The sequence below is a fragment of the Drosophila innubila genome (assembly GCF_004354385.1).
Source record: "Drosophila innubila isolate TH190305 chromosome 3L unlocalized genomic scaffold, UK_Dinn_1.0 0_D_3L, whole genome shotgun sequence".
Lineage (NCBI taxonomy): Eukaryota > Metazoa > Arthropoda > Insecta > Diptera > Drosophilidae > Drosophila > Drosophila innubila.
This window is the reverse complement of record NW_022995376.1, coordinates 15,745,246-15,770,729: the sequence shown is the minus strand read 5'-3', so window position 1 is coordinate 15,770,729 and position 25,484 is coordinate 15,745,246. Positions and strand designations below refer to the sequence as shown.

Genomic DNA, 25,484 nt, shown 5'->3' with positions numbered 1-25,484 from the left:
CCTTTGGAACATGTCGTTTTACGCTTTCGAGTGTTAGCACCTGGAACAACATTTGAACAGATAGAAAAGTCTTGCTAAAATATTAAAATACAACTAGAGAAAACTGAACGGAAAAAATAAGTAACGTCATATTTAATTTTATTATATTAAAATAACATAATAAGCGTACACAAGCGGGAAACACATTAACAAATTAAAAATAAAACATTCAGTTTATGTTAAATGTTATTATAAGAATTTTCATAAGCTAATAATATTGAGTTAAAATAAAATAAAGATAAAAGAATAATATAGTTTATTTTAACACTATATATTTAATAATGTATATTAAATCATAGTTAAGGAAAATAGTTAAATAATAGTGAAGGTATTAAAGTTTTAACTTTGTGAGTAGTCAATATCAATTGTCAAATACAATAATTGCACTTTATCAATGTTTGCCAGGCACCCACGAGCTGTATATCACTTCTACTTCCTCTACAAGCAATCCATTGGTTAACCTTGTCTATAATAAAACAATATAATACAATAATAATAACGGCATGAAGCAATTAAAGTGAAACAACGAAGAAGCAACAACTTGTTTTAAGTTAACAACAGAAACAAGAAGGAGCCGCCTTTAAACGAGGCAACATCTACAAAATTGTAAACGAAACGCAAATAAACGCTGATGACGTATTTAAGTACACTGAAAACGTTTAAAAATCGCTTAGTACAGATATCAAATATATCAGATGTGGACATTAAGTGCCAACAGTTTGTTAAAGATACTTAAATGAATTATACCAGTTTTTAAGCTGATATATCATCTCTCCATTTACTTAAGCCCAAATTATCTTCAGCATTGTTGTTGCTTTGATGTGTTATTATTGTTATAATTATTATCTTTAACTTTATGCTTGTCATGCTTATAGTTAGCCGGTTTATTCTATTATTTATAACCAGTTATCCTTTAAGTTTCAATATAAATAATAGCTTATCGCAAATAGTTTCAGTTTATTTACAAATACATATACTGTTATTAACTTTTAATTATGTACCGGCACTTTTTTAAGTAAAGACCTGTCATCACATTTAAAAGCGCGAAAGTTTGAAATAACCGGATTTTGCCAAGTGACGGTTTCGATAAGTTTAAAGTGAAGCTAGTGACGTCACATGTGGTCAAGTGAGCAAAATAGCTACACGAATTCACTGTTGCACAATAATAATGTACTTTACATGAATATGTCTAATTTATATAATTTTTTTAACAAATCAGTTGCCGTAGTTTCTGTTATCACAAAAAAATCAATTGAAATTTAAAAAAAGGGAACATCCCTGATATGCTTTCGGTAGTAAGTATATCGACACATCGATAATCACGTATATCGATTTTTTACTCTTAATTCTAGTAGTCGACAAATGGGAGTTGTGTCGTTATCTTTTAATAAAACCAACTCACAACACAAAAGGCAAACAGCATTCAAATTTGATAAGAGTCACAGCAGCAGAGGAGCAGCATTGCTGCAGCAGCCACATCAGCAAAAATAAATCTGGAGTAACACACAGAACAGCGACACAGATAGAAACACAGACGCAGCAGCCGGCAAAAACAACAACAACAAGTTATATTGAGTGCCAAAAGAGAAAGACGGAAGAAATATGAGAGCTCTAAAATATATGGGCTGGATAACCGGCTGCTCGGTATTTACGGCATTTATATCGATCATCTGGCAGGCATTTCAGTCACTGCAGGCGCTTAACAAGACAACCGTACTCCTAGCTGGACTCCTGGCCATCGAGAGCGGGGTCAAGAGATCCGCCTTTGAGCCGGCGCCCAAAATTGCTGTTGGCTACGGCGCTTGCACGGACTTGCAGATCAATGCTACTGAATTTCTGGACACCTATTACAAAATGCGTGTGCCCAACGTGAGTCCAGATATTGCGGCAAATGATGTGAACAACGAAAATGAACTGCTGCAATCATTTGTCTATTACTTTAAGAATGGCGCCGCAGCGGAGTAAGTGCATCCACTTGGTCTTTATATTAGTGTGAGTGATTATCTAAATATATTCCTTTTAGACGCGTCATTGCCAACGGCACGCTGTTCAAGCAGTTGATTGAGTATGCCAAGCAGCTGGACAAGGAGCGCATCCATTGGTACATGGGCGGCAATGCGCCCCTCATGGCCGTGCGCTTTGTCATGGAGGGAGCAGATGTGCTTCTGGGCGCACACATGTCCAAGAAGTAGGTTTCATACTAAGACCATACTTTGAACTTATAACTGATAACCGTTTATCTTTGTAGATTGCGTCCACTGCTGCCCAAGGAGATAAGTCTGGCTGGGGATGAGATACCTGACGATGATATACATCTCATTTTGGAGTACAAGGCTGGTGATAAATGGGGACCATACGAGGCGCCACGTGCCAATCGTTATATACTGCACAATGATAAGAATAATCCACATCTGAGGTCTGTGGAGCAGCTGACAGATGCATTAAAGCATTACCATCCACAACTGTTGGTTGTCAGCGGTCTGCAAATGATGGACATGTTCAAGTTCAGCCCTGGCGTACGCGAGGCACGCTTGAATCAGGTGAAAAGGCAGCTGATCAGCCAACCCAGGGATACGCTGCAGCATTTCGAATTGGCCAGCTATGTGGAGCTGGAGCTGCTGCAGCAACTACGTCAGTATGTGCTGCCCTACGTGGACTCTCTGGGCATGAACGAACAGGAGCTGTCCAATCTACGCGAAGTGCTGCAGCATGGAAGCACCACGCTTGCCACCGACTGGAATCCACGTATAGCCAATACATTGGATCAAATGCGACAGGTGTTCATCAGTCTACTAGAGGATTATCATACCAAGCGTGAGGCAGATACGCAACGTCGCGTCGTCTCCCGTATTCATGTACACACCTTGGCCTACCAGGCCATCCTGACCATTGCCAACTCCAAGTGGAAGAATACCCGCGGAGCTGCTGCCAAGGCTGCCTTAACAGCCCATCGTTATGTCTGTAAATCGCAGTTTGTGAGTGTTCTATCTCTTAACTGATATTTCTTCTATTGAATTACTATTGTTCTACACATAGGTGAATCCGGAGTCGGTTTTGCTGGTGCTGGACGACAGCTTTGCGACCTCGGCTCAGGAGCAAGCACCTCGAATGCGCATGAGTGCAGCCAATCCTGTGCCCTGCTGGCAGGAATATATACAATTCGGTCCGCGTAGGCAAAGAATCGAAGTGGAGATTTGTGTGGCGCCCGTGCTGGTGTGTCGGGTAGCTAAAAAGACAGCGGGAGCTGGAGATAATATATCCGCCTCTGGACTGGTGGCTCAACTGTGAGGCAGAAGTAGAAGCAAAACCAGTTACCATGACAACGAGCATTATTTTGATACCGGCAAGACTGCTTAGTATTTATAAACGATTGAAAAAGACTCAAGTAGTTACCCGCATGATGAACCCTGGACACAAGACCCGTGACCCATGACCCACTATCTAAAAACATTCCCTGTTAAATACTGTTTACAAACAGACATTTATACTCAGCTGTTTAGCACCTTAGTGACCTTAGAAACGAGTTACCTTCAGTACATGAACAATGGACGCCGGCAAATGCTCACGTACTCAATTCAAACGGAACGGAACAACGATAGAGATCGGTTTAAGGCCTTAGTACATATCTAGATGAGTTTTGCAGTGAAAATTTAAGGAATCGAAATACCCGAGATGAAACAAGCCTTTTAAAATAAGCAGTAACAGTTTACTGTTTTCGGTTTCGTCTTAGTTTCTACATATATATATATGGAATCTCTAACTATTTAACTGACTCGTAATTATTTAATGTGTTCAAAATTATTCCTGACAGGCATAGTAATGCGACCTAGCTTAAGTTTATTAGTATTTAATTATTTTCGGTATTGTATCGATGTCAACCATTCCTAATTACAATTTGTTTTGCGCACTTGATTTTAAGCTAAAAAAAAAGACAATGCATATATGTGTGTAATAAAAATTTCTGTTGAAAACTAACTTATTATTTTCAATTTATTTACATTTGCCGCTCAAGGTTCAAAATGCAATCGGATTACTCCGATATAACTTGCTACAATTGAATATCGATTAATCGATATGAAAATACATCGCATTCGAGAAGTTTCGCTACCATTCTCAGTCGACGTCGACGTCGCCGCTTGAATTTTCATTACGCTGAAAAAACGTGTCGGTCGCGCTAGATAAATTGAAGCGTTTATATATTGTATAAATAAGCATAAAGCTTATATATATAAATAATTGCAAAAAATGTGCGTAAATATGTCAGCAAAGCTAATATCGATGGAACAAAACCATTGAACAAGCATCGGAAAATATCATGGGGCTTCAATTTGGACAGTTTTACTTTTATGAGCCAGCAACCCACTGGCAAATCCATAATTAATGTAAAAAATGTTCAGATCAGGGAGATTCTCGAATCATATGTCAATTTAAATAGCTTTGATGCGTGTGTGTGCTTAGTGGTGATTCCTGAACTAATATATCTACTTTTTCTTACAGTTGCTAAAATAACAAAGAAGCCGCCCCTTATAAAAAAGAAAGAAACAACAACAACCTAACTAGGCAACAAAGTCTAACCAAATAAATTGTTCAACTAAATCAATCAACTAAACGAATCGGCAGTCGAAAACTAGAAGAAAGAAAAATGTCTGTGATTGGCATCGATTTCGGTAATGAGGGCTGCTACGTTGCGGCAGCCAGGTCCGGTGGCATCGAGACCCTGGCCAATGACTACAGTCTGCGTGCGACACCGTAAGTACCGTGTACCAGAATGTACCATGTACAATGTACCATGATTATGATTATTAGTACTTTATTTGCTAAATAGTAGTAGCCTCTAAATTCGTTGTGCATAATCGTTGCTCCCTTTCTTGCTTTGAGGTTATGTACAAATGTAAGTCATGCCCAACTTTTTGTGTGCGTGTGTACTGCTGTGTATGTGTGAGTGTACAGTGGCTCTCAGCTTATTTGACTCACAAATTTTTTTTTTTATCTATAATTGTTTTTATTTTCTTATTATTAATTAATTAATTTAAATATTTTGATTAAGTTTCAATAATAATTAACAAATCTGCGTATAAATTTTATTTATGTATCCATTAAAAATGTGTAGTGGGTCAAATAAGCCGTGAACCACTGTATGTGCGCCTAGAAATTTCCAGTGTTGTTGTTGTCACTGGCAACGCTTATAAAGAAAAAAAAGTTAACAAATGTACATAAATATGTATGTATTGTACATGTGTGCGAATGCATTTGTTCACTGATTGCCTTAGGCCTAAATTTGGCTCTGGTTGTGCTCCATAAAAAGCATTGCCAATTAATCAAGAGGCAACTTTGAAATGTTGCACTGGTTGCTGCGTCTGTTCCATATAAAATGAGACTTCGTCCCAATTTTTGACAAACATTCTTAATTTATAAATGTTGTAGACTGCGTGGGTGCAATTTCCACTTTTGCAAATATGAGCAATATTTTTTTTTTCTTAATTTTGGCCAGTGTGCACACACAAACGTAGTCACACGCATATCATCGCATGCGTCATGCGGTCACTCAGAGCAGAGCAGCATCAGAGAGAGCGCAAAGCAGCAGCAGCTGTTGCGGGGAGAGCGAGAGAGTGAGAGCAAAAGCGTTCGCACCAAACTTGTCGAATATTAAATCAAAGCCGGCAAAACTCACGATCGCAGACACACACATATATGTGTGAGTACACCGTGTGCTCTCTGTGAGTGTGTGTGTGTGCCAGATTGATTCAGTTTATTGTAGCTACACTTTTAGCCATATTTGACGCGATTTGTCTTTTGCTACCCTGTACTTACATAGGTAGGGTATTAAAACTTGTGCTAATCTTTGTAAGAGGAAAATATATCAGGGAACGTAACCATTATACGTTTTATATTAAAAAAAAATTACATTCGGGCCTGTCCGGTTTTCACCTTCGGCAAGATTTATCGGAAGTGAAAATCTTTAACCTGTTCTAAGTCTGATAAAGTGAAAGATATTTTTAAAGCACTTAGAATAAATGCAAAATCAGAAAATACATTTTTAGAAATACTCTAAAAGTGGAAGTGAAAACCGGAACATGCCTGATTATTAGATGATGTAAAAAAATATATGTAAGTAAATAAGAATCATTAATGATTATATGTACTTTTTTGTTTAGCTCAATTATAATGATTATAGTCAGATTTTTATAAAATAACTCAACACTAATCAATTTATATTACTTATCATTCTTTGAAATGATCATTAAGGTGGTATTATTTTTCTTGTGTGTTTGTTTCTCACATATTTATGGGATACACCAAATGTTGCCCAACTGTTAATAATAAAATGCATTTCTTGTTCTATTCGCTTGCGCAGCTCTTTTGTGGCCTTCGATGGAAAGAAGCGCATCATTGGCGTTGCCGCCAAAAACCAACAGGTGACAAACATGAACAACACAGTTGGCGGCTTTAAGCGTTTACTTGGCCGCAAATTCAACGATCCACATGTACAACACGAACTCAAGAGCATTCCAGGACGCGTTGAGGCGCGTAGTGATGGCAGCATTGGCTACAAAGTCAACTATTTGGGTGAGGATCAGTATTTCTCGCCGGAGCAACTGACTGCCATGCTGTTCACCAAATTGAAGGAAACCTCGGCGGCGGCCATGCAAACGCAGGTCAATGACTGTGTCATCGCCTGTCCCGTATTCTTTACCAACGCCGAGCGTCGTGCACTTCTCGATGCCGCACAGATCGCCGGCCTCAATGTGCTGCGCCTGATGAATGAGACAACAGCTACGGCTCTGGCATATGGCTTCTATAAGAACGATCTGTTTGAGGATAAGCCGCGTAATGTTATCTTTGTTGATTTTGGCAACTCGGCGCTGCAGGTCAGCGCCTGTGTATTTACCAAGGGCAAGCTGAAGATGCTCGCCAGCAGCTGGGATCAGATTGGTGGACGTGACTTTGATCTGGCATTGGCTGAACACTTTAGCAAGGAGTTCCTCGAACGCTACAAGATCAATGCCAAAACCAATGCACGCGCCAATGTGCGTCTGCTGACCGAAATTGAGAAACTCAAGAAGCAGATGTCCGCCAATAGCACCAAACTGCCACTAAACATTGAATGCTTCTTGGATGACGTGGATGTTAGCTCATCCATGCAACGTTCCCAAATGGAAGAGCTTGTCGCTCCTGTTCTAGAGCGGGTGGAGAAAACCTTTAGGAAGCTATTGGCTGAATCTAAACTATCTATAGATGATATCCACTCGGTGGAAATTGTGGGCGGCAGCACTCGTATACCATCCATCAAGCAGCTCATCGAGCAGGTCAGTACACAATACTTTACGTAGATGCGATGTTTCCACTCTAATCTCGGTGTTATCATCTCTCATACAGGTGTTCAACAAGCCGGCCAGCACCACACTTAACCAGGATGAGGCTGTATCACGTGGCGCGGCTCTTCAATGCGCCATTATGTCGCCGGCTGTGCGCGTCCGTGAATTTGGAGTGACTGATATTCAAAACTATGCGGTCAAAGTACTTTGGGATACCGAAGGTGCATCAAACAATGCTGAAGTTGAAATTTTCCCACAATTCCATCCGGCGCCGTTCAGCCGTTTGGTAACCATTGCTCGCAAGAGTCCATTCAATGCATCCATTGTGTATGGCCAACAAGTGCCGTATCCGGATCAAACCATTGGCGTTTGGAAAATCAAGGATGTCAAGCCAACGGAACGTGGCGAATGTCAGGAGGTTAAACTGAAGGTGCGCATCAATCAAAATGGCATCGTTCTGATTTCATCGGCCACACTTGTTGATCGCAAGGAACTGGAAGAGGCTACCGCCGCCGCCGCCGCTGGAGAGCAAGCTGCTGCCGAGGAGAAGGCCGCCGGCGAGCAGCCGGCTGCCAACTCTGGCGAGCAAGCGGATGCTCAGCAGGAGGTGAGTTTCATTTTTGATATATATCATGATCAACGTTATATCATCATCATCATCGATAGTGCCATCAATCTGCTGTTACCCAGGTGCTGCTCTCCTTCCGCAGTTTTCTAACCCCTTCAAGTGTTTCTTCTTCTAACCACTCCAATTCATCAAATCATTTGCTTATCTACCTTTCTTATTTACTTTCTTCTATGTTGCTGTTTCACAACTTTGAGTTTTGTTTAATAGATTGTGAATGAAACCATTTCTAAATTTTTTGTTTTTATTTTTGATGAATGCAGTCATAGCTCTCCATAATGAATCACTTTAAATTCACAGATAACATGAACATTTTAATTTTACATTTATTTTTCACTTGTATAATTACCATTTTCTGAAATATATTTATTTAATTCTTAGTGTTTGTTATAGAGAATTTGCAATGTTATTCAACATATTCGATAGATTTTAATTGACACGAGCTACTGAAATTCTCTTTATGAAACATTTTTATGGGTATTTAGACTCTTCACTATACACGACATTTATATTTCATCAGTATCTTTGATTTCAATATAATCCCAACAATATCTTTGATAAATGCAGTAACTCTTCAATAATTAAATATTGACTTAACAACGGACAGACATGAAAAAATGATAACAGTTCCCATGGGTATTAAAAGGGCATTGATTGCGTTGTCAATATAACGATATTCGAAAGTGATTCTTTATAATTTTTCTTATTTATTGATATTTCTTGGTATTTAGAATTATCTTTTTTCAATTGAATTACCGAAGATTATATTTTTTGAAGATATTTCTTTCCGCATACCTCATATGGTTTCATTCTCAATCTAGTCTTGTTGTAGTTGCTGTTGTTCTTGCTCTTGTCGTTATTATTATTATATATTATATGAATATCGTACTTTTTGATATACATACTTATATGTGGCACATATATATATATATATAATATATACATACAACTATTACAACAACTATCCCAAATATTGGATATTGTGCGCTCGCGTTTTGCTCTCTCTTAGGCATATTGTGAGAATGAGGATGATAATTATACATCAACAGCCACATCACCTGGCGGACAAGGGTGGGCACAGCGGGTCAAGGGCTGGTTTGGTTCGGTACGTTTTCAAATACAAACAAACTTAAAAAAAAACAAAACCATTATTAAAATCGTTAATGCAATTATAATTTAAAATTGAAATTATATTCAAATAATGAGAAATGTCACGAAATTGGAAATGTCGTTTAAGAACAAAATTAATATAAAATTAAGCACAAATTGATTGCGCTTTCTTTTCCCACCCAACAACCGATAATAAAACGAAAGATGAAGACCGCTCATAAGCCGCCTACCCTGTGTGCTCCTACAAGAACAGAATCAAAAACAATTAACAAAAGAAACTGAAACAAATCTTAAACTATTGTTATATAAAAACTGCTTACACAATTTGCCTAAAACGCTTGATTACATTTTTGAATTGATTTATTTGATTATTTCGAAAAATGAATGAAAAAAGAAATCGAAACATAAAAATACAAATACAAATACAAATACGTTGTACAATGCGCCTTTAATCCAATGAATGCTAATAGAAATATGTATTCACATACTTAAGACACGATCACGAATCTCTTGCTCATATTGTAGGCTGTTGCTTGAGCTGTTTTTCCTCTTCGCTTTGTTTGTTGTTCCGCTTCGAGCTATATTTCCTCTTTCTATTGGCTACAAAGAATTGAACACATTTATGCAGAATCCCACTCAATTGTTTTCATTTTTTCCATCTCTTTGTTATCTGCAGGGCAATGATAAGGCAAAAAAGAAGACCATCAAGGCCGTTGAACTGCCAATGGAAGTGTCCACCCATGGCTTTAATTTAACCGAATTGGGTAACTATACACAAGAGGAGGCCAAGATGATTTCCAACGATCAGAAGGAGACCGAACGCATTGATGCCAAGAATGCCTTGGAAGAGTTTGTTTACGATATGCGCAACAAGCTGCAGGTACGATTCGAATGGACTGAATATGAATAAATAGAAAGAGAATACTAACATTAATTTTCAATTACAGGGTGGTGCACTTGAACGTTATGTGGTTGAGTCAGAGCGCGAATCGATTGTCTCGCAGCTTAATGATCTCGAGAATTGGCTGTATGAGGATGGCGAAGATTGCGATCGTGAGACTTACACCAATCGGCTATCGACGTTGCAGCAACAAACGGATCCCATTAAGCATCGCTCTCAGGATTACGAGCAGTGTCCGGCTGCATTTGATGAATTGAAGAATACTATCGCTTATGCCCGACAGGCCGTGGCTGATTTCCGCAAGGGTGTGGCCAAGTACGATCATTTGACGGAAACCGAGTTTATTAACATTTCCGAAACTGCGGACAAGGCCCAAAAATGGCTAGATACCAATTTGTCCAAGTTTACGCAAGCGCCTCGCACCGCCGACAGTCCAGTTCAGATGTCCAGCGTGCGGCAGGAGGTGCACACCTTAAACGCCTGCGTTAATTCGGTTATTACACGTGCGAAACCGAAGCCAGCCGCCAAGACTACAACGACACCACCAAAGGATGCTCCAAATGCGGAGCAGAATGGCGGTGAACCAAGTGCAACCGGTGACAAAATGGATGTGGACAACAATGCACAGTCCGCCAACGATCCTGCCATGGATGTGGAGTAAGCTTTGTGCCCCGATTCATCGTCGGCGGTAATGGATATATTTAAATATATATATACATATATATATGGTATTGGCTAACGATAAACAACAACAACAAGAACTACAACAAATAGAAACAAACAACAAAATTAACTTAACGTATACAAAAAAAGAAAACATGAAACAACAATTTGTATATGCACTTTTGCTTATTCAACGCATCAGGATCAGCAAACTGGCAAACTGTAAACATAAGATACATGTGTAGGCGTATAAAACAAACGATTTGATCAAGTGCAGCAGACGAAAGGCGGTAATTGACACTTGGAGAGGCAGACAACAACAAGCTGCATGAATGCAACAATTTAAAAATAATGAAAAAAAAAAATAAAAATAAACAAACAAAACAATTTCTAATCGACCATTTTTGCGTATAGTTGAATAATAACACAGCGACACTAAATAAATGGAATTAAAATAATCAAATAAAACAAAAATGATGATTCCAAAAAAGCAACGAATAGTGTTTTTATTTCAACAAAAAAAATTAATATAATGACAGTTTTAAATATATACCTTCATGTGATGCGATTGGTGTACAGGGTATTCAAGCAATAACAAACAAATTCCAAGATTTGGCCATAAAATTAAATGATTTATGTGTATATCTATATAGCATATATATATCATCTCACGGCATACATCTTGAGTATAAATTCTAGAAGCATTGCGTTTGATTCTCAGTTGGGTTTTTTCTACGAATCGTAGCACATCAATAAATCTATACATTTCGGAATTGTTTGAAAAGTGTGAAAAGTTGGAAATCTATAGAGATGAAAGTATTTGTGATTCTATTGCTGGGCCTGCAGATATTTTGGGCAGCAGCCGCAGCAAAAACAACAGTTGCCCCGGTATGTTTCAAAAGTGTTTTAATTGTATCTAGTATTTCATATAAAATACATCACAGTTGCCGGTAATATCCCCGAACTTGGACCAACAATGCGGTTCTTATTGTTATACCGTATTAAGAACCTCAATGCAAACTGGAGATCAAGCTAAAAAGGACCTTGAGGCTAGTAAAATTACAATTCAAAACAAGGATGAAGAGATAAAGCAACTTCAGTCAAAAATAAACAATCTACAAGCTAAACAGTCCGTTTTTAGTGAAAACGAAGCTGAACATGAAGATACAATTCAATCAACTGATGATCTAGTGTCAAGCATAAGCCAAAAAATCGATGCAATAAGGAACAAAGTCAGGGACATTACACAGATCAACTCGGGAGCTAAAGAGCCGCAAAAATAAAGAAATACTAAAAAGGGAAACAATTACGGATTTTTTTCTGAATTAAATTTCCTTTTCTAAAATAAAAGAACATTTCAACTATCTGTTTGTTATTTAATATTTGTGATAGCTTTTGTAACTAGAGTGAGTATTCTTCAATTAGTGGAAAAAATACATCTTTTCAAATTTTGATAGTTTACTAATTAAACTTACTGTTTGTATTTCAATATTTAAAGTTTTCTTTTACTTGCCTTTTTCAAAATATTGGTAGAATCTTCGGCTGCAGCTTAGCTGCAAATGATTAAAATATTATTTACTAAATAAAAAACACTTCACTTGACACTATGCAAAACAATGAGATTATATTTGGATATTCATTTGCACTTACAATACAAAACATGTTTTGACTTATAAAGGGGGGAATGGAAATGGGAATGCGAGTGAGGGGTAAGCGGTGCGTGGTTGTTATTATATTTTCGAGATAAATAGGAAATGCGGCTGCAAGCTGGTGACTAGTGAGAATATTTTTATCTGTGTGTATTTATCTAGATTTAGGGATCGCTTGAGGCCTCCTCAATGCGATCCAATTTAATAATTAATGCATTTATGATGCAGGCGCCTGCCTCTTTGGTAAACCAGCACAGATCGTTGAGCAGATGGAGAGAGGATTCGTTTAAGGTGCCAGCACCGCTGTTGCCACCGCCAGAGGCGCCACCCGAACCAGCATCGTTGTTTGCTTCATGCTCGGTCGTATGCATGCTGCGACGTTTGCCCTCGCCGCCTGTTTTGCCCGTTGTGACGCCAGAGATGGACTGACGTCGTACGTAGACCTCAAACGAAGTGGAAATACGATGGACGCCCTGCTCGGAGACATAATGATGCTGTGGGAGCACCGGCTCAATGACTGTAGCATTGGGAGAATAATAGAGCTCAAGGCGTGTGCCTGGCTCATCTTTGTGCGTAGCTGCGACCGCATCCTCGTCCATTTCTAACGGCAGCGGTTGACCACGATCCAATATGGCACGTATTTTGTCCACACGTGTCATATAATAAAATGGCAGCCAGTCACCATTAAGATCCAAGTGCACTTGTGCCGCTGAAGACCCAGCAGCGGATGAAGTGGATGAGCTCAGCGCATTCACCGTCTGCTGGTTGAGCTTAAAGTACACCCAGCCCTCCAGTTTGTCGCCGTTGCCGTTGATGTTGCCGCTGCACTTGGAGCAGAAGCAAATCGGCTCCAGTCGGGCATCGAAGAAGGCCTGTGGCAGCACCAGGGAAGCACAGAAGCGTTTCACCTGCTTCAGATACTCGCAATCATTTTGTTCCAATGCTCCGGCTGCAGCTGCCGCTGAACGTAACGATTCCCGGGCATTGCTGCTGGAATTGGTGTCCGATTCCACAGAGTTGAGCGAGGAGAGATCCAGGTTAAGCAGCGACATTTGATCCGGCATCAAATGATGTTGCATTCGTGTGTATTCATTCTGTTGCAATTGTTGCAGCAGCAATAAATGATTCATATAATCGATTTCATCATCCTCCAGCACATTGTCGCCGGATTCGCTTGACAATTCTCGCTCACGTTCGCGTTCACGTTCCCTTTCGCTGGTGATCTCCACCACCGCCTCAACATTGTTCTCGCTGTGCTCCGACTCGTGTGAAGCTATCATTGTTGGTGCAACTACATTGGAACACAGTGGCTGCTCATCATACTCCTTGTTCGTATCGTAAACGCCGCTTGATCCATGCATCTGTCCTGTGGCATTGGAACTGCTGGCTCCTCCACCCGTTGAAGTATTCAATGAGTTCTGGAATCGATGCGTGCTCTGACTACGCTGTATATTGAGATTTGTGTTGTGCTGCAGCTGCAGAGACTCACGCAAGCAGCTGGAATGGAAACAGCAGAATTAGCAGTCGTTATAAATGGCATGGCATGCATTATTTACCAAGTTGATGAGGAACCTCCCAGTTCATTGCGCTGTTGCTCTAATGTGCGATTCTTAATGGAAATGTTTAGCAGCAGATTCTCCGAAACGCTTTCCATAACCGAACGTGTCCTGTGTGGAAGTAGTGACCATAAAGGAACAGTTCTAAATGAAAATCATTGAATTTACTTACATGAGATTGCCCGTTGCGGATGTCGAGGCGCCTGTGGGCAACTCTCTGGCACTATCGCTCAGCTGCTCCGTATCCTTCTCCTTCTCGTGCATTTCCAGATGTGCTTTCTCACACTGCTGCGGCATATTGTCCAGCTCCAATGCCTCGGGTGCCTCCAAAATGGGAGTGCCATTGGCATTTCGCGTAGCATCGCTGCCTGTCAACAAAGTTATTTTCTCGCATTTTCCATAGACATCGAAAATGGGATACACATGACCAGGCAAGCTACTGGCCAAATCCTCCAGATTTGTAGAACCAACCATGATGACTGCGAAAGAGGAATTTGACACCCTTGTAATTCATTTAGCAAAACGCTGAGATCTAGGTGAACTACTTACTCAACATGCCGGCGTGTGTCAGCGTCATGGTAATCACAGTGCCCACCTGGATGTTATCGAGTGCCTCTCCATATTTGGATGCCATCACCTGGCCATTGATGTTGATGTAGTCATGTGTGGCCAGCCAACAGCTGCGCTTGCAGTTGAGCAGCGATATGGGGATAGACATTGCCTGTGGACACGTGGCCAAGACACCCAAGCTTAGTGTACCCTTCCATTTGTTGTTGATTGCGTCCACTTTGATGCTGATGCTATCGCCCTTGCACAGTGGCTTGTTTAGACAGACTATGGCCTGGTTAAAGGACTTGCTCCTCGAGGCACTGCGTCGGTCATCGGTAAGTCGCACATGCTTATTGGACACATCAATAAACTCATAGTTTTGTGCCTCTGAATCAATAGATTCCAGCATGGAGCTATCCTGTTTGTTCAGCGGATCCATGCCAAAGTCCATGGAATCCTGCAGACGCAGACTGCAGGGACGCAATGGCGACGCTGGGCCCTGGGTCGAAATAACCTGTACGGCCATTGTGGAGCCCAGCAGCTCGGCCACAACATACACATCGTTGGGTATATTATGGAACTGTATGTTAACATTCTCCGAGTTTAACAGAATATTCAACGAGTTCTCCACACGCTCCAACGTAATGCGATCGTCGACGCGCAGCCATTCAAGGGATGCCAGGGATCGTTGAAGGCAGCTGGAGTTGTAGCGCACTTCATTTCCACTCACATACCAGACATTGGCTGGAATGCGCTTCAGGCTGGTGGGCAGCTTCTTTCGCACACTCTCATCCGCCAAATTGAGATCTGTGATGCCAATACTGAGGCAGCCTGAAAGGAAAATATTTTATATTGATGCATGGCATATACAACGTCAAATTTTACGGTTTGGCCTCTGAATTCATTCTGAGTTAATCGAAGATTTGTAAACTTACCGGCAAACATGGGATTGATGGAGGTCAGCTTGATTTCAAAGGGTGAACCAACGCTCAATGGATGCTCTGAGAAGACCAGACAATGCGACAGCGCTGCCGTGGAGCCAGTGAAACGAGATGCCTCTGTCCAATCCTTGGTCAGGCTAACGCTGCCCGAAACGCAAGTCCAGCGATGTTTAGTCTCCAGTGCCGGATGCTGGATAACAGATGTGGCCTGGCAGCTCTGAGAATTCTCGCTGGTGGCATACGGAGCACGTATGTCCAGTTGGGTTTGGGTCAGGCTAACCTGTGCGCACTGCCCGTAGAGATCAATGATGGCCCAAATGTTGGGCGCATGGCATTCACCAGCCGGTCCCTGATCCATGCCATCCACAAAGAAGTGTATATAGTCGCCGTTACGCATGACGCCAACGCGTGTTCCCGTGCCAAGTGTGTCCAAATCGATGAGCACGTTGGTGCGTATGGTTTTGCGATTGTGGAAGATCATGGGACCACACAGAATGATGGTATCACTCGCCTCCAAATCCGTCGCATTGGGCGCCAACTGTATGTCCTCGGGACGTGTGCCCGTCACACCAATTTCAATATTCCCAGACCAATGTCGAACCATAGTCTCCAGCTCCACCTCGAAGAGCTCGCGATTTCGCAATGGTCGATTACTAAACACAATTGCATCATTAAACTCCGCCAAAGAATTGGGACGTGATGCTGTCAATCCACTGTTGGAAATGCCCGCATTGGCACCATGAATGCTATGGAAACGGAGCGGAACTTCGCTGTATAGCGTTGTATTTGAAATGGTTGAATTGCCCGTATCCGGACTGCCGCACTCAGAGGTGTCAATGATGCTCGCCTGTGCCGCCTGGCCATAGAGATCAATGACGCCATAGACACGCTCCGGCACATTTGTTGCAGCTGGTCCTTGGTCCACACCGTTCACCCAAAAGTGCAGAGTGCCATCATCTTTGCGGACAACACCAACACGATCTCCAACTTGCAAACGATCCAGATTCTGGCCATATTGCTCGATGACAGTGACGCCATTCTGCATGACACCATTGCCAGTCATCATCCAGGTGCCGGAGCTGTCACAAATTATGATAATCATTATCACATTATATTATAAATATAACAATTCGAGTTGAATAAATTTGCTGCTTCTCTTACCGCACATTTGTCATGGTAAATGGAAAGTCCAGCTCATCGGCTGTGTGCGTGGTCACGCCCATTTCAACAGAGCCCGCCCACTTGGTAACCACACGCTCGAGACGCACCTGGAACAGCTCATTGGGACGCAAGGGACGTCGAGTCAACACCACACCATTATTAAAGTCATCCGCAGCACTGCAAATTTATAAAATAAAAAAAATAAGGAGATATTAATTTAAATGTCCCAAATATGTTGTGTACAAATTTCAGGCTCATAGGTCTTATGGTTTGGGCTGTGCAATGATCAGTGAGTCAATGAGTGAGTCAGGACATAGAGTTGTATATAAATAGAGAATGTTACTCACTTGGGCCGCAACGCAGTGCGTCCACTTTGGGTGACGGTGGCATGGCTGCCACAAATGTGATGAAACGTTAGCCTGTCATCGTTGCGTGCCATGGCGCGTGTGCTGGAAATGGTTTCGCTGAGACCTCCGGCAGCACCGGCCACATTCAATTCGCTCTCCGGACTGAGCAGACTCAACGTGGGCGTGCCGGACTGGGCGTGGCTGCAGGCCAAGGCCATGCCGGCAACAATGTTGTTTCGCCTGGTCACCAGATTCTGTTGCTCGCGTTCATCTCGATCCACAATGGTCACTTTGATGGTCATGCCGTAGAGATCGATGACACCCCATAGAGTGGCAGCAACACGTGTGGCAGCCACGCCCTGATCCTGACCATTGATGTAATAATGTAGATTGCCATTGGATTTGCGCATCATGCCAACGCGATCCCCTTCGCGCAGTTCATCCAAATTGAACTCGCCATATTGACGACGTGTTCCCTTGCCATTTGTGAGGATGCCGCAGCCGGACATCATGATGGTGCCACTGCGCATATTGGTCATGGTGGCTGGAAAGTGCAGCACTGTCGGATTGTGCGTGGTGACGCCCACCTCAATGGAACCAGACCATTTGTCCACCAGCTTATCAATGCGGATTTCAAACAATTCATTGTCCCGCAGCGGACGATGTGTCATGACAACGCCATTGTTGAACTCATCCAGCGGACGACGACGCTCCGCGGAGCGAAAGTTGGGCACCAATTTAACCAAGGAACCGCAACGCGTGTGAAAACGCAACCGATCATTTATATCGTAGTATTCACCAGCGGCACCTGCACTGCTGGAGCTGCAACTGGCAGTGCCATTGAGGTTAAGACGAGCGAATGCGTCCAGATTGCTGCCATCCACCACACTGACATCCACACTCATGGGCACATCCAAATTCTGGACAACCTGCTGCAATGGCTGTTGTAAAGGCGAATCCAGCTGGTGAAATACAGATTAGGGATTAAGCAAGGTATAGGACAGAAAGGTGACTCAGTTACCTCTGTGCTGCTATTGATGGTGGTGCTAGTGTCCGTGGGACACAGTGAGACCTGTACACAGCGTCCGTAGAGATCGACAAGTGCCCAGAGCGGCTTTGGCATGTTCTTGGCGGCCACGCCCTGCGATTCGCCGTTGACATAGAAAACGAGATCATGATTGGAGGTGCGCATAACGCCAACGCGATCGTTCTCATTGAGTGTCTCCAAATCGGTGCCATAAAACTCAAGCAAACGGCGTCCATCCTTTCGCACATCAATGCCAGACATTACCCAAGTGCCGTTGCGCATTGCCGTCGCACAGGCGACCAGTTCCAAGTCATCAGGAGACTCCGAGGTGACGCCAATCTCAATACTGCCACCCCAAGAATGGCTCTGCAATTAAGTGTAGCCAAATAACCAAATCAATCATATGCCATTGACGCAATGCATCCAACTCACCTTCTTCTCAATGACCACCTCGAAGAGGACATCATCCACCAGCGGCTCGGCACTGAATACAAGGGCATGGCTGAAATTTCGCATCAAACGTTGGGCGGAACGATTCCCATCCCACAATGTTATGGAGCGCCCGCAACGTGTGTGGAAACGTTGCATGGAGCCCGCTGCTGTCCCACCAGCCATATTAAGTTGGTGAATGAGACGCGTATGAGTGTACAGTGTGTACTTTGGTTTAATTATGCGCTCAGCGGCAGCATAAAAAAATCAACTCCGATTGTCATTCTATGTAAATTGCAAGCTGCACAAATTGCATTCAATTCTTTTCCCTTTTATGCATAATACCTATGCATTTACTTTGTGCATGTCTTTTCTGTATATTAATACATTAATACTTTTAAACTAGCCGCAATCTTATTTATTGTTTGTTATTTATACACGTATTTTTCTTATGTCTGCTTATTTTTAATGTCTTTTATTTGTTATATTGGTTTTTTTTAACAGCTGCTCAACAGTGTCTAAATATTTTACTTAACATTGACCTACTGTTATTTAACATCGACCAAGTTATTTTGAAAAATCTCTGCAAAGTTGGATGTTAATAAAATTCCGCACTGTCGATAAGTGTAAACCATAGTAATCGATAGGTTTACAGCTGAAGATACTTTAGCCATCTAACGTACTTTTATGGGACCACCAATGCAACAAGTGTACATGATAATATTACATGTTTGTATATTTAAAAAAATATTTTTCTTAAATTATTGTTACAATTGTTTCACAATAAATAATATACAAAATAATATAATAGGTTTGATATGGAGGAATAAATTTATATGAAGAACGTTGAACTCTTAATAACTTTGCATTAGAACACGATGTCAACTGAAAAGAATTGATATTTAATAAAAGGATCTCATAAAAACGATAGTACCCAAACGGATAATTCAATTTTACCTTATTTATTATGCTTGTACTTAATTGTACACAGTTTAAGAAAAGTACACACGGGGTTTGCAATAGAAAAAAAATTATTTATAGAAAATATAAAAGATTTCCAATTGGATTGGAGGCCAGCTTGAAAAAAGATTGGAAATTTACGAATGGGTTAGCTTTGCAAAATACTATGACTTAATATATACCTCTTTTATTATGTTATTCAAATTTATAGATCGTATTTCCAAAAAAAAAATTAAATTCTCCATTTTATTTTTAACAATTTACGTTTCGAATTTGATACCATCTGAAAAAATCATTACAATTTCAATGATAGTTAATTAAAAGGATTGTTTATAATGCTATTTATATTTACCAGTGGCATTATCCCTCCAATACTACTATAATGTCGTCTGTTAATTTCCAAAACGAACGGTTTTTCGGGTTGTACTCCATTTGCTTCCAAAATATTCAAAAGTTTGTAAGTAAAATCTTGTTCTGGTTTTTCAATGAAACAGACTAGTAACCATCTGAGTGTCTTACACTCACGTAGAAATATAAACAGGTCTTCCCAATCAATATAGCTTATTGTCAATTTCTCCAAAGGTATACTAGCTATATACTTTATACAACTTGAAGCAATAGCACACAAATGCATTGTTTTAAGCGCTCTTAGTTCTGCAAGTCGCTTTGCCTGTTCGACAGTGGATACTTCGCTTTTACTAGATAAAAGGCTCTCAAGTTGATTATTGTATTTATCACTTAAAAGTGAAGCATGTAAGCCGTAACTTTCACCTTCTCCAACCAAGTGATCGTAATAAAGGTGCTTCAATTTTGGAAAATATCCAATACCTTCTTTATAATAATCGCTAAGGTTTCGCATTTCAAGTGTTTCTAGCTTGACACAGAGGTCACATAGTATATTGTAAACATCTGAATCAGTGTCAATAGTTAAACTCGTTAAATTTCCCCATAAATTGCTAAAGATGTCAACTTCCTCCGGTTCATCAAGACGCCAAATTGTCAAATTTTCCACCTTTGTCAAGTTGTTCAGCGGCGTTACTAAAACAACAATTTATTTGATTAGTTGCTCTTTAAGAATATTGTAAATTTCATACAATTACTTATCTTCCAATCGTATATATTCAATAACAAGCTTTGCAACTTCGGCAACTGCTGAAAAGTTCTTAGTAAATTCTCAACATCAACATCAGAATGTGATTTTGGACTATATATTTCAATTTCATCAAGATTTTGCAGTTTTATCATATTTTCTTCTAAGATATTAACATTCTCAGCTGTTATCAAAATATCCAAGCTCTCCAAATTAGGACAGTAATCTCCTGCAAGCTTGACCGCCTCTCCGGTCAGTTCACCATTGCCGTTCTCGCAAGTGATTGAAGTCACTTTTGTACCACACCATTTCAAAACAAAGGACAATTCATTCTTTTGTATAGCTTGAAGTGAAATTCTGTTGAACCGATTCCGACTGTGATATATAAATACTTCACGGAGAAACGGATGAGCACGACCAAAATTCACTTTATCTTTGAGCTGACGCAATTCTCCAAGGACGAGGTCCAACACTTCGATAGGCAGATCTAATATGGTAGTTGTCTTGCTCTCAAGTTCCATTATTTAATGTTTAATGTAATTCACAACTCATTCGAACATATGTGCTCCCTAAATAAATAAATACTTTAAGATTAAGCTAAAGAATGAACCATGACCTACCTTTCCTCCAGTCTGGTGTAAATCTTGTAAAAGTTGTCAAAAACACTAAATTACTGAATCAACACGTTTATAAACACGATCCATCAGTTTTAAAGCATATGTGATAAAAGATATGGAAGGGAAAATCACTCAAATAATTAAATGTAGTTGTTCCTCAAATATAAAATTATTTAACGAGTGCAAAAAGTATAAACAAAGCCTTTTCCTATATCGCACTATCGATATTATAAGTCGATACATTTGCTTGAATCAGCTATCGAAAGTTATGCAGCTGTTAGTTTGCCTGATTATTTTGAACCAAAATGATATGTTAATAACAGAGCTAAAAGTTAAAGGCATGTTAAATAAGCACACGCAAGACACATTGTGAGAGGGGGAACGACTTCACCTTTTTTCGGATATACATTTGTAACTTTACATTTTATAGCTACTTGAGCCGTATAAAATATCAGACAAACTTCAACCCGAAAAGTGTTCTGCTTCATAAATTAAATATGTTTTATTGTGTAGCGAAATTGATGACCAAAATGATTTAAATGGCATTGTCGATGATTGCAATGAATAGCAATAGAAATCGGGTCAGCGAAAATGCAACAAGTGTACATTTTAATTAATTAATACATGTTTGTACATATTTAAAAAAAAAATATATTTCTAAAATTATTGTTAGAATTGTTTCACAATAAATAATAAACAAAATAATATAATGGGTTTATTATGGAAGAATAAATTTATATGAAGACCGTTGAACGTCCAATAACTTTGCATTAGAACACGATGTCAACTGAAAAAAATTGATAAATAATAAAAAGCTCGCATAAAATCGATTGTGCACACAAATTCAAGCTTACCTTATTTATTATGCTTGTACGTAATTGTTTACACTCTAAACAAAGTACAAATGGGTTTTCCGGTTGAAATCCATTTGATTTTAAAATATCTAATAAAGTGTCAAGACCATCTTTATCCAAATTTAAGCTCTCAAGATGAAGCCATCTCAGTGTCTTGCATTCACGTAGTAATATTAAAAGATCATTTTGCTCAAGCTCCCACAATATTAATTTCTCTAGCGACATTCGAGCTATGTATCTTATACATCTCGAATCCATATATTTAGAGCGTAGTGTTTTGAGGGCTTTCAGCTTAGCGATTCGTCTAGCTGTCTTTGCCGTTGTAAAACTACCTCTTGGAAATTCAAGTGTCTCCAGTTGATTATTGTATTTTCCGTGGAAATATGCATCGTTATCATCACAGGAAAGTATTTTCAGGCGCTTTAATTTTGGAAAATGTGCAAACATTGATTTTCCAAAGTATTGGTAGTTATACAATTTTAGATACTCTAGTTGTTCACAATGTTTAGACAGAATGTTAAGTGTACTCGGATATGTAAGTGTTCTTAAGCATTTTAGATTTTTCCAAAGATTATGAAATAGTTTAATGTCACTATCCATCAAGTCCACAAATTGTAAATCCTCTAAGTTCTCTAAACTGTTCATTGGTACCACTTGAAAATAAAAAATTAAATAAATAACTATTTGACTATTCAAATTATACACCTTACAATTTGGAAGATAGCAATTAGGCAGTGCCATTCTCCTCAACTTCTGAAACGTTTTAAGAATTTTAAAAATATTCTCCATGTTTATAATTTGTCCGCGCAATATAATATAATTCAGCTTCCTAAGTTTCACCAAATTATCTTCTACAATCTTTATATTTTCCTCGGAGACATGAAATTCTATAACCTCCACATTTGGGCAATAATTTCCAGCCAGTTCCAGCATTTGATTAGTTTGGGCAACATCATTCCTGCAATTTTTATCCCTCAGAGATGTAACATTTGTACCAAGCCACTTTAAAATAAATTCCCAGTCTCTGTCTACTGTACGGATTTCTTTATACTTCTTCCGACTGTGATGTACAAATGCTGCACTCAGATGTGGATGAGCTTTAGCGAAATTTAACTTGTCCTTCTCCCAATAGAAGTTGCTGAATATTATGTCCAACACGTCCATGTTAAGATCCAAAATAGTAGTTTTGCTCTCAATTTTCATTCTTTCAGAATTAAATGTCTAATCTTGCTTAAAAGCACGCACTTTAATACTTTAGATTAATTATTGTCAAAAATTATTTGGTTTTTATAGCAGTGGAACTTAAAAGTATCGATAGCGACAGTTATCGAAAATCATGCAGCTGACACTGCAGCATAACAGCTGTTGAGCAAGCGCCAACAGTGCTAACAGTGCGGCTAACAGTGCGGCGAACAGTGCATATTTTTATATTGCTGTTGTTTAACAGTGTTCTTAACAGTGAATTTAAATTTTAGATAAGATTTTAATTTTAAAATGTAATAACTTTGCAATAAATTTATAATTTGATAATTTTAAAACTCCAAATTATATCATATTAGGGAAAACATTTTAATGAAGGTTTAAAGATCGTCACCTCAAATTTATTCTAAGCTATATAAAAATCGACAAATTTCTAACAAAAATTTTGCTAAAATTAAAATAGTTATAGGTTCAAACTTAAGAAATTGACTAAAAAAGGTATAAAATATTTATTTTTGGCATTGTTCTCAAGGTAGTGCATATTGCCAGATCAGAAAATCTTGCAGGGTGGCAGCCCTTAGACTGGCCATTGAGCCATTACAGTGCCTTTTCACCCGTGCTGTCAACGCTTTAGAGGAAAAATAGCTGTTTATGGCTGAAAAATATCTAAATTGCCTATGAAGACACTTTTGCATAGTTTAAGAAGAAATATTCATAGCAAAACTTAGCTGAAAATATATTAAAATTTGCGAAGTTTCCGGCTAATAGCAATATTTAAATTTATATAGATAGCCAGAACTAGCTATAAAATATCTAAAGTGTCAACACTGCCCAAAACACATTCTGTAATGTTTTAGCTGGAAACGTATAATTCGTATTAAAAACGGGGAGCCACAGATCAGCGAATGCAGGAGAACTGATGAATATATCGTTGAATTTGTCTAATGTCGTCAGCACAGCGTCAAAAGCAGTTTGACATGAACCGAAGCTGCCAAATCAGTAACAAAACAGTAAACTCAAACTCGAACTCACCTGGACAGCGAAAACTTCAGACCTCGATGGAACGCTTGCAGATGCAGCAGCCAAATTTAAACAGACGCGCCGCAGGATCCAATTGGCAAATTGCCACTGGCAGCGAGAACCAGAATCAAAGCCAGAGTCAGTCAGCAGCAACTGACGCCACAGATGGAGCCAACGTTGATGAAAATGCGGCATTGACCAAATCGGCGCGTAATCGTCTCAAGCGAAAGGCACAGCGCAATCGTTACCTAGCCATGGATTGTGAGATGGTGGGCGTGGGACCCAATGGTCAGGATGCCATGCTCGCCCGCGTCTCCATAGTGAACAAAGTGGGAGAAGTGATGCTGGACAAGCACGTAAAGCCACGGCAACCGGTTACGGATTATCGCACCAGCGTTTCAGGCATACGTCCACACGACATCGAGAATGGCGAGGACTTTAAGATCGTGCAGGAGGAAGTGGTTAAACTGCTGCAGGGCAAGATCCTTGTTGGTCACGCACTGCGCAATGATCTCGCTGTGCTGGGCATTAAGCACCCAATGGCTCACATCCGTGACACATCTCGCTACAAGCCGCTGTGCAAGGTTGTCTCAAATGGACACACACCAAGTCTGAAGCGTCTAACCATGGCGGTATTGGGCCAGGAGATCCAAACTGGCGAGCACAATTCTGTGGAGGATGCACGCGCCGCCATGAGCATATATAATCGAATTGCCGCCGACTGGGAGAAGTACATTGAGAAGCGTCAGAAGCAGAAATGACAACAAAATACGAATACACCTTAGCTTTAAGTTTATCCATTGAATTTTATAAGAAACAGTTGCATAAATGTATAAAATGTTAAACTTCAAACTATGTATCCGAATCTTCCTTTGGCTTGCTTTGGTCATCATCCACAATGCTGCCGTGTATTGCATTGTAGCGCTCCATCAAGTCATGCCACGGATCCTCTAGCATCGAGCTGTGAAAGTACTGCGAAAACGTGTCCGTATTTTTGTTATCATTGAATTGCCGTTGATGCTGCTGGTGATGATGAAATCCTCGTCTTCCGCCGCGATGACCAAAATTCCTATTAAACGAGCCTCGTTGCGGATGCGGTGTTTTGTTGCGATAAAAGTGGGGTGTGTTCTTGGCATTGGAGCTCTCCCTGTCCTCAAAAAACCCACAATTTTGTTGCTGCGGCGTTCTGTTTTGGTAAAAATGTGGCGTCCCACTTTGGGAATTCTGTTGTTGTCTGTCTGGCTGCGTTTGCAGGCCTCCAGTGTGCTGTGACATGTAGTCCGATGTCTGCGAGGGATACTGACCCACATTTTGTGAATAGGGCGAATAATAGTTGAGATTTTTCCGCGGTGTACCCATTTTTTTTTTTTACGAATTGAAAATGTTTGTAAACAAATGTAATTTACTCTGATAACAGGCAAGGGACTATC

The 25,484-nt window shown here is 40.1% G+C and overlaps 8 protein-coding genes across 12 annotated transcripts; 4 read left to right on the top strand and 4 right to left on the bottom strand.

Annotated features, from left to right (window-relative positions):
* Window positions 1-1,259: 1,259 nt before the first annotated feature.
* Window positions 1,260-3,969, top strand: LOC117788587 (ADP-dependent glucokinase). Its single transcript, XM_034627377.1, has 4 exons — window positions 1,260-2,000; window positions 2,063-2,227; window positions 2,288-3,014; window positions 3,076-3,969. The coding sequence occupies exons 1-4, from the start codon at window positions 1,642-1,644 to the stop codon at window positions 3,325-3,327; spliced, it is 1,503 nt and encodes a 500-aa protein (XP_034483268.1). The 5' UTR covers window positions 1,260-1,641; the 3' UTR covers window positions 3,328-3,969.
* Window positions 3,970-4,134: 165 nt separating this feature from the next.
* LOC117786425 (heat shock 70 kDa protein 4) lies at window positions 4,135-11,148 on the top strand. Of its 3 annotated transcripts, XM_034624679.1 has the most exons (7): window positions 4,135-4,286; window positions 4,537-4,788; window positions 6,395-7,346; window positions 7,417-7,962; window positions 8,990-9,085; window positions 9,767-9,970; window positions 10,038-11,148. In XM_034624679.1, exons 2-7 carry the CDS (start codon window positions 4,682-4,684, stop codon window positions 10,650-10,652), a joined length of 2,520 nt encoding a protein of 839 aa, XP_034480570.1. In that variant the 5' UTR covers window positions 4,135-4,286; window positions 4,537-4,681; the 3' UTR covers window positions 10,653-11,148. The 3 variants fall into 3 exon arrangements, with proteins under 3 accessions (XP_034480570.1, XP_034480572.1, XP_034480571.1); XM_034624681.1 differs by lacking the exon at window positions 8,990-9,085 and having other exon boundaries at window positions 4,136-4,286; XM_034624680.1 differs by lacking the exon at window positions 4,135-4,286 and having other exon boundaries at window positions 4,458-4,788.
* Window positions 11,149-11,365: 217 nt separating this feature from the next.
* Window positions 11,366-12,018, top strand: LOC117787563. Of its 2 annotated transcripts, none has more exons than XM_034626114.1 (2): window positions 11,366-11,542; window positions 11,614-12,018. In XM_034626114.1, the coding sequence occupies exons 1-2, from the start codon at window positions 11,465-11,467 to the stop codon at window positions 11,935-11,937; spliced, it is 402 nt and encodes a 133-aa protein (XP_034482005.1). In that variant the 5' UTR covers window positions 11,366-11,464; the 3' UTR covers window positions 11,938-12,018. The 2 variants fall into 2 exon arrangements, with proteins under 2 accessions (XP_034482005.1, XP_034482004.1); XM_034626113.1 differs by having other exon boundaries at window positions 11,367-11,542; window positions 11,599-12,018.
* A 229-nt stretch (window positions 12,019-12,247) lies between these two features.
* LOC117787562 (neuralized-like protein 4) lies at window positions 12,248-18,897 on the bottom strand. Its single transcript, XM_034626112.1, has 9 exons — window positions 18,317-18,897; window positions 17,879-18,250; window positions 16,858-17,819; window positions 16,511-16,687; window positions 15,344-16,428; window positions 14,409-15,239; window positions 14,032-14,338; window positions 13,860-13,970; window positions 12,248-13,800 (listed from the first exon to the last, which is right to left on the bottom strand). The coding sequence occupies exons 1-9, from the start codon at window positions 18,497-18,499 to the stop codon at window positions 12,468-12,470; spliced, it is 5,361 nt and encodes a 1,786-aa protein (XP_034482003.1). The 5' UTR covers window positions 18,500-18,897; the 3' UTR covers window positions 12,248-12,467.
* Window positions 18,898-19,120: 223 nt separating this feature from the next.
* Window positions 19,121-21,066, bottom strand: LOC117787810. 2 transcript variants are annotated; one of them, XR_004617701.1, is made up of 6 exons: window positions 20,984-21,066; window positions 20,368-20,932; window positions 19,626-20,311; window positions 19,456-19,556; window positions 19,271-19,390; window positions 19,121-19,198 (listed from the first exon to the last, which is right to left on the bottom strand). XR_004617701.1 is itself a non-coding variant. In XM_034626424.1 (4 exons), exons 2-4 carry the CDS (start codon window positions 20,882-20,884, stop codon window positions 19,506-19,508), a joined length of 1,254 nt encoding a protein of 417 aa, XP_034482315.1. In that variant the 5' UTR covers window positions 20,885-20,932; window positions 20,984-21,066; the 3' UTR covers window positions 19,383-19,505. The 2 variants fall into 2 exon arrangements, 1 of the variants encoding a protein (XP_034482315.1); XM_034626424.1 differs by lacking the exon at window positions 19,121-19,198 and having other exon boundaries at window positions 19,383-19,556.
* A 592-nt stretch (window positions 21,067-21,658) lies between these two features.
* LOC117787844 lies at window positions 21,659-23,065 on the bottom strand. The gene is made up of 3 exons (XM_034626462.1): window positions 22,545-23,065; window positions 21,835-22,487; window positions 21,659-21,767 (listed from the first exon to the last, which is right to left on the bottom strand). Exons 1-3 carry the CDS (start codon window positions 23,035-23,037, stop codon window positions 21,699-21,701), a joined length of 1,215 nt encoding a protein of 404 aa, XP_034482353.1. The 5' UTR covers window positions 23,038-23,065; the 3' UTR covers window positions 21,659-21,698.
* An 803-nt stretch (window positions 23,066-23,868) lies between these two features.
* On the top strand, window positions 23,869-24,907 carry LOC117788250 (RNA exonuclease 4). The gene has a single exon (XM_034626951.1). It carries the CDS (start codon window positions 23,979-23,981, stop codon window positions 24,813-24,815), a length of 837 nt encoding a protein of 278 aa, XP_034482842.1. The 5' UTR covers window positions 23,869-23,978; the 3' UTR covers window positions 24,816-24,907.
* On the bottom strand, window positions 24,844-25,466 carry LOC117788251. The gene has a single exon (XM_034626952.1). It carries the CDS (start codon window positions 25,411-25,413, stop codon window positions 24,907-24,909), a length of 507 nt encoding a protein of 168 aa, XP_034482843.1. The 5' UTR covers window positions 25,414-25,466; the 3' UTR covers window positions 24,844-24,906.
* Window positions 25,467-25,484: the final 18 nt, after the last annotated feature.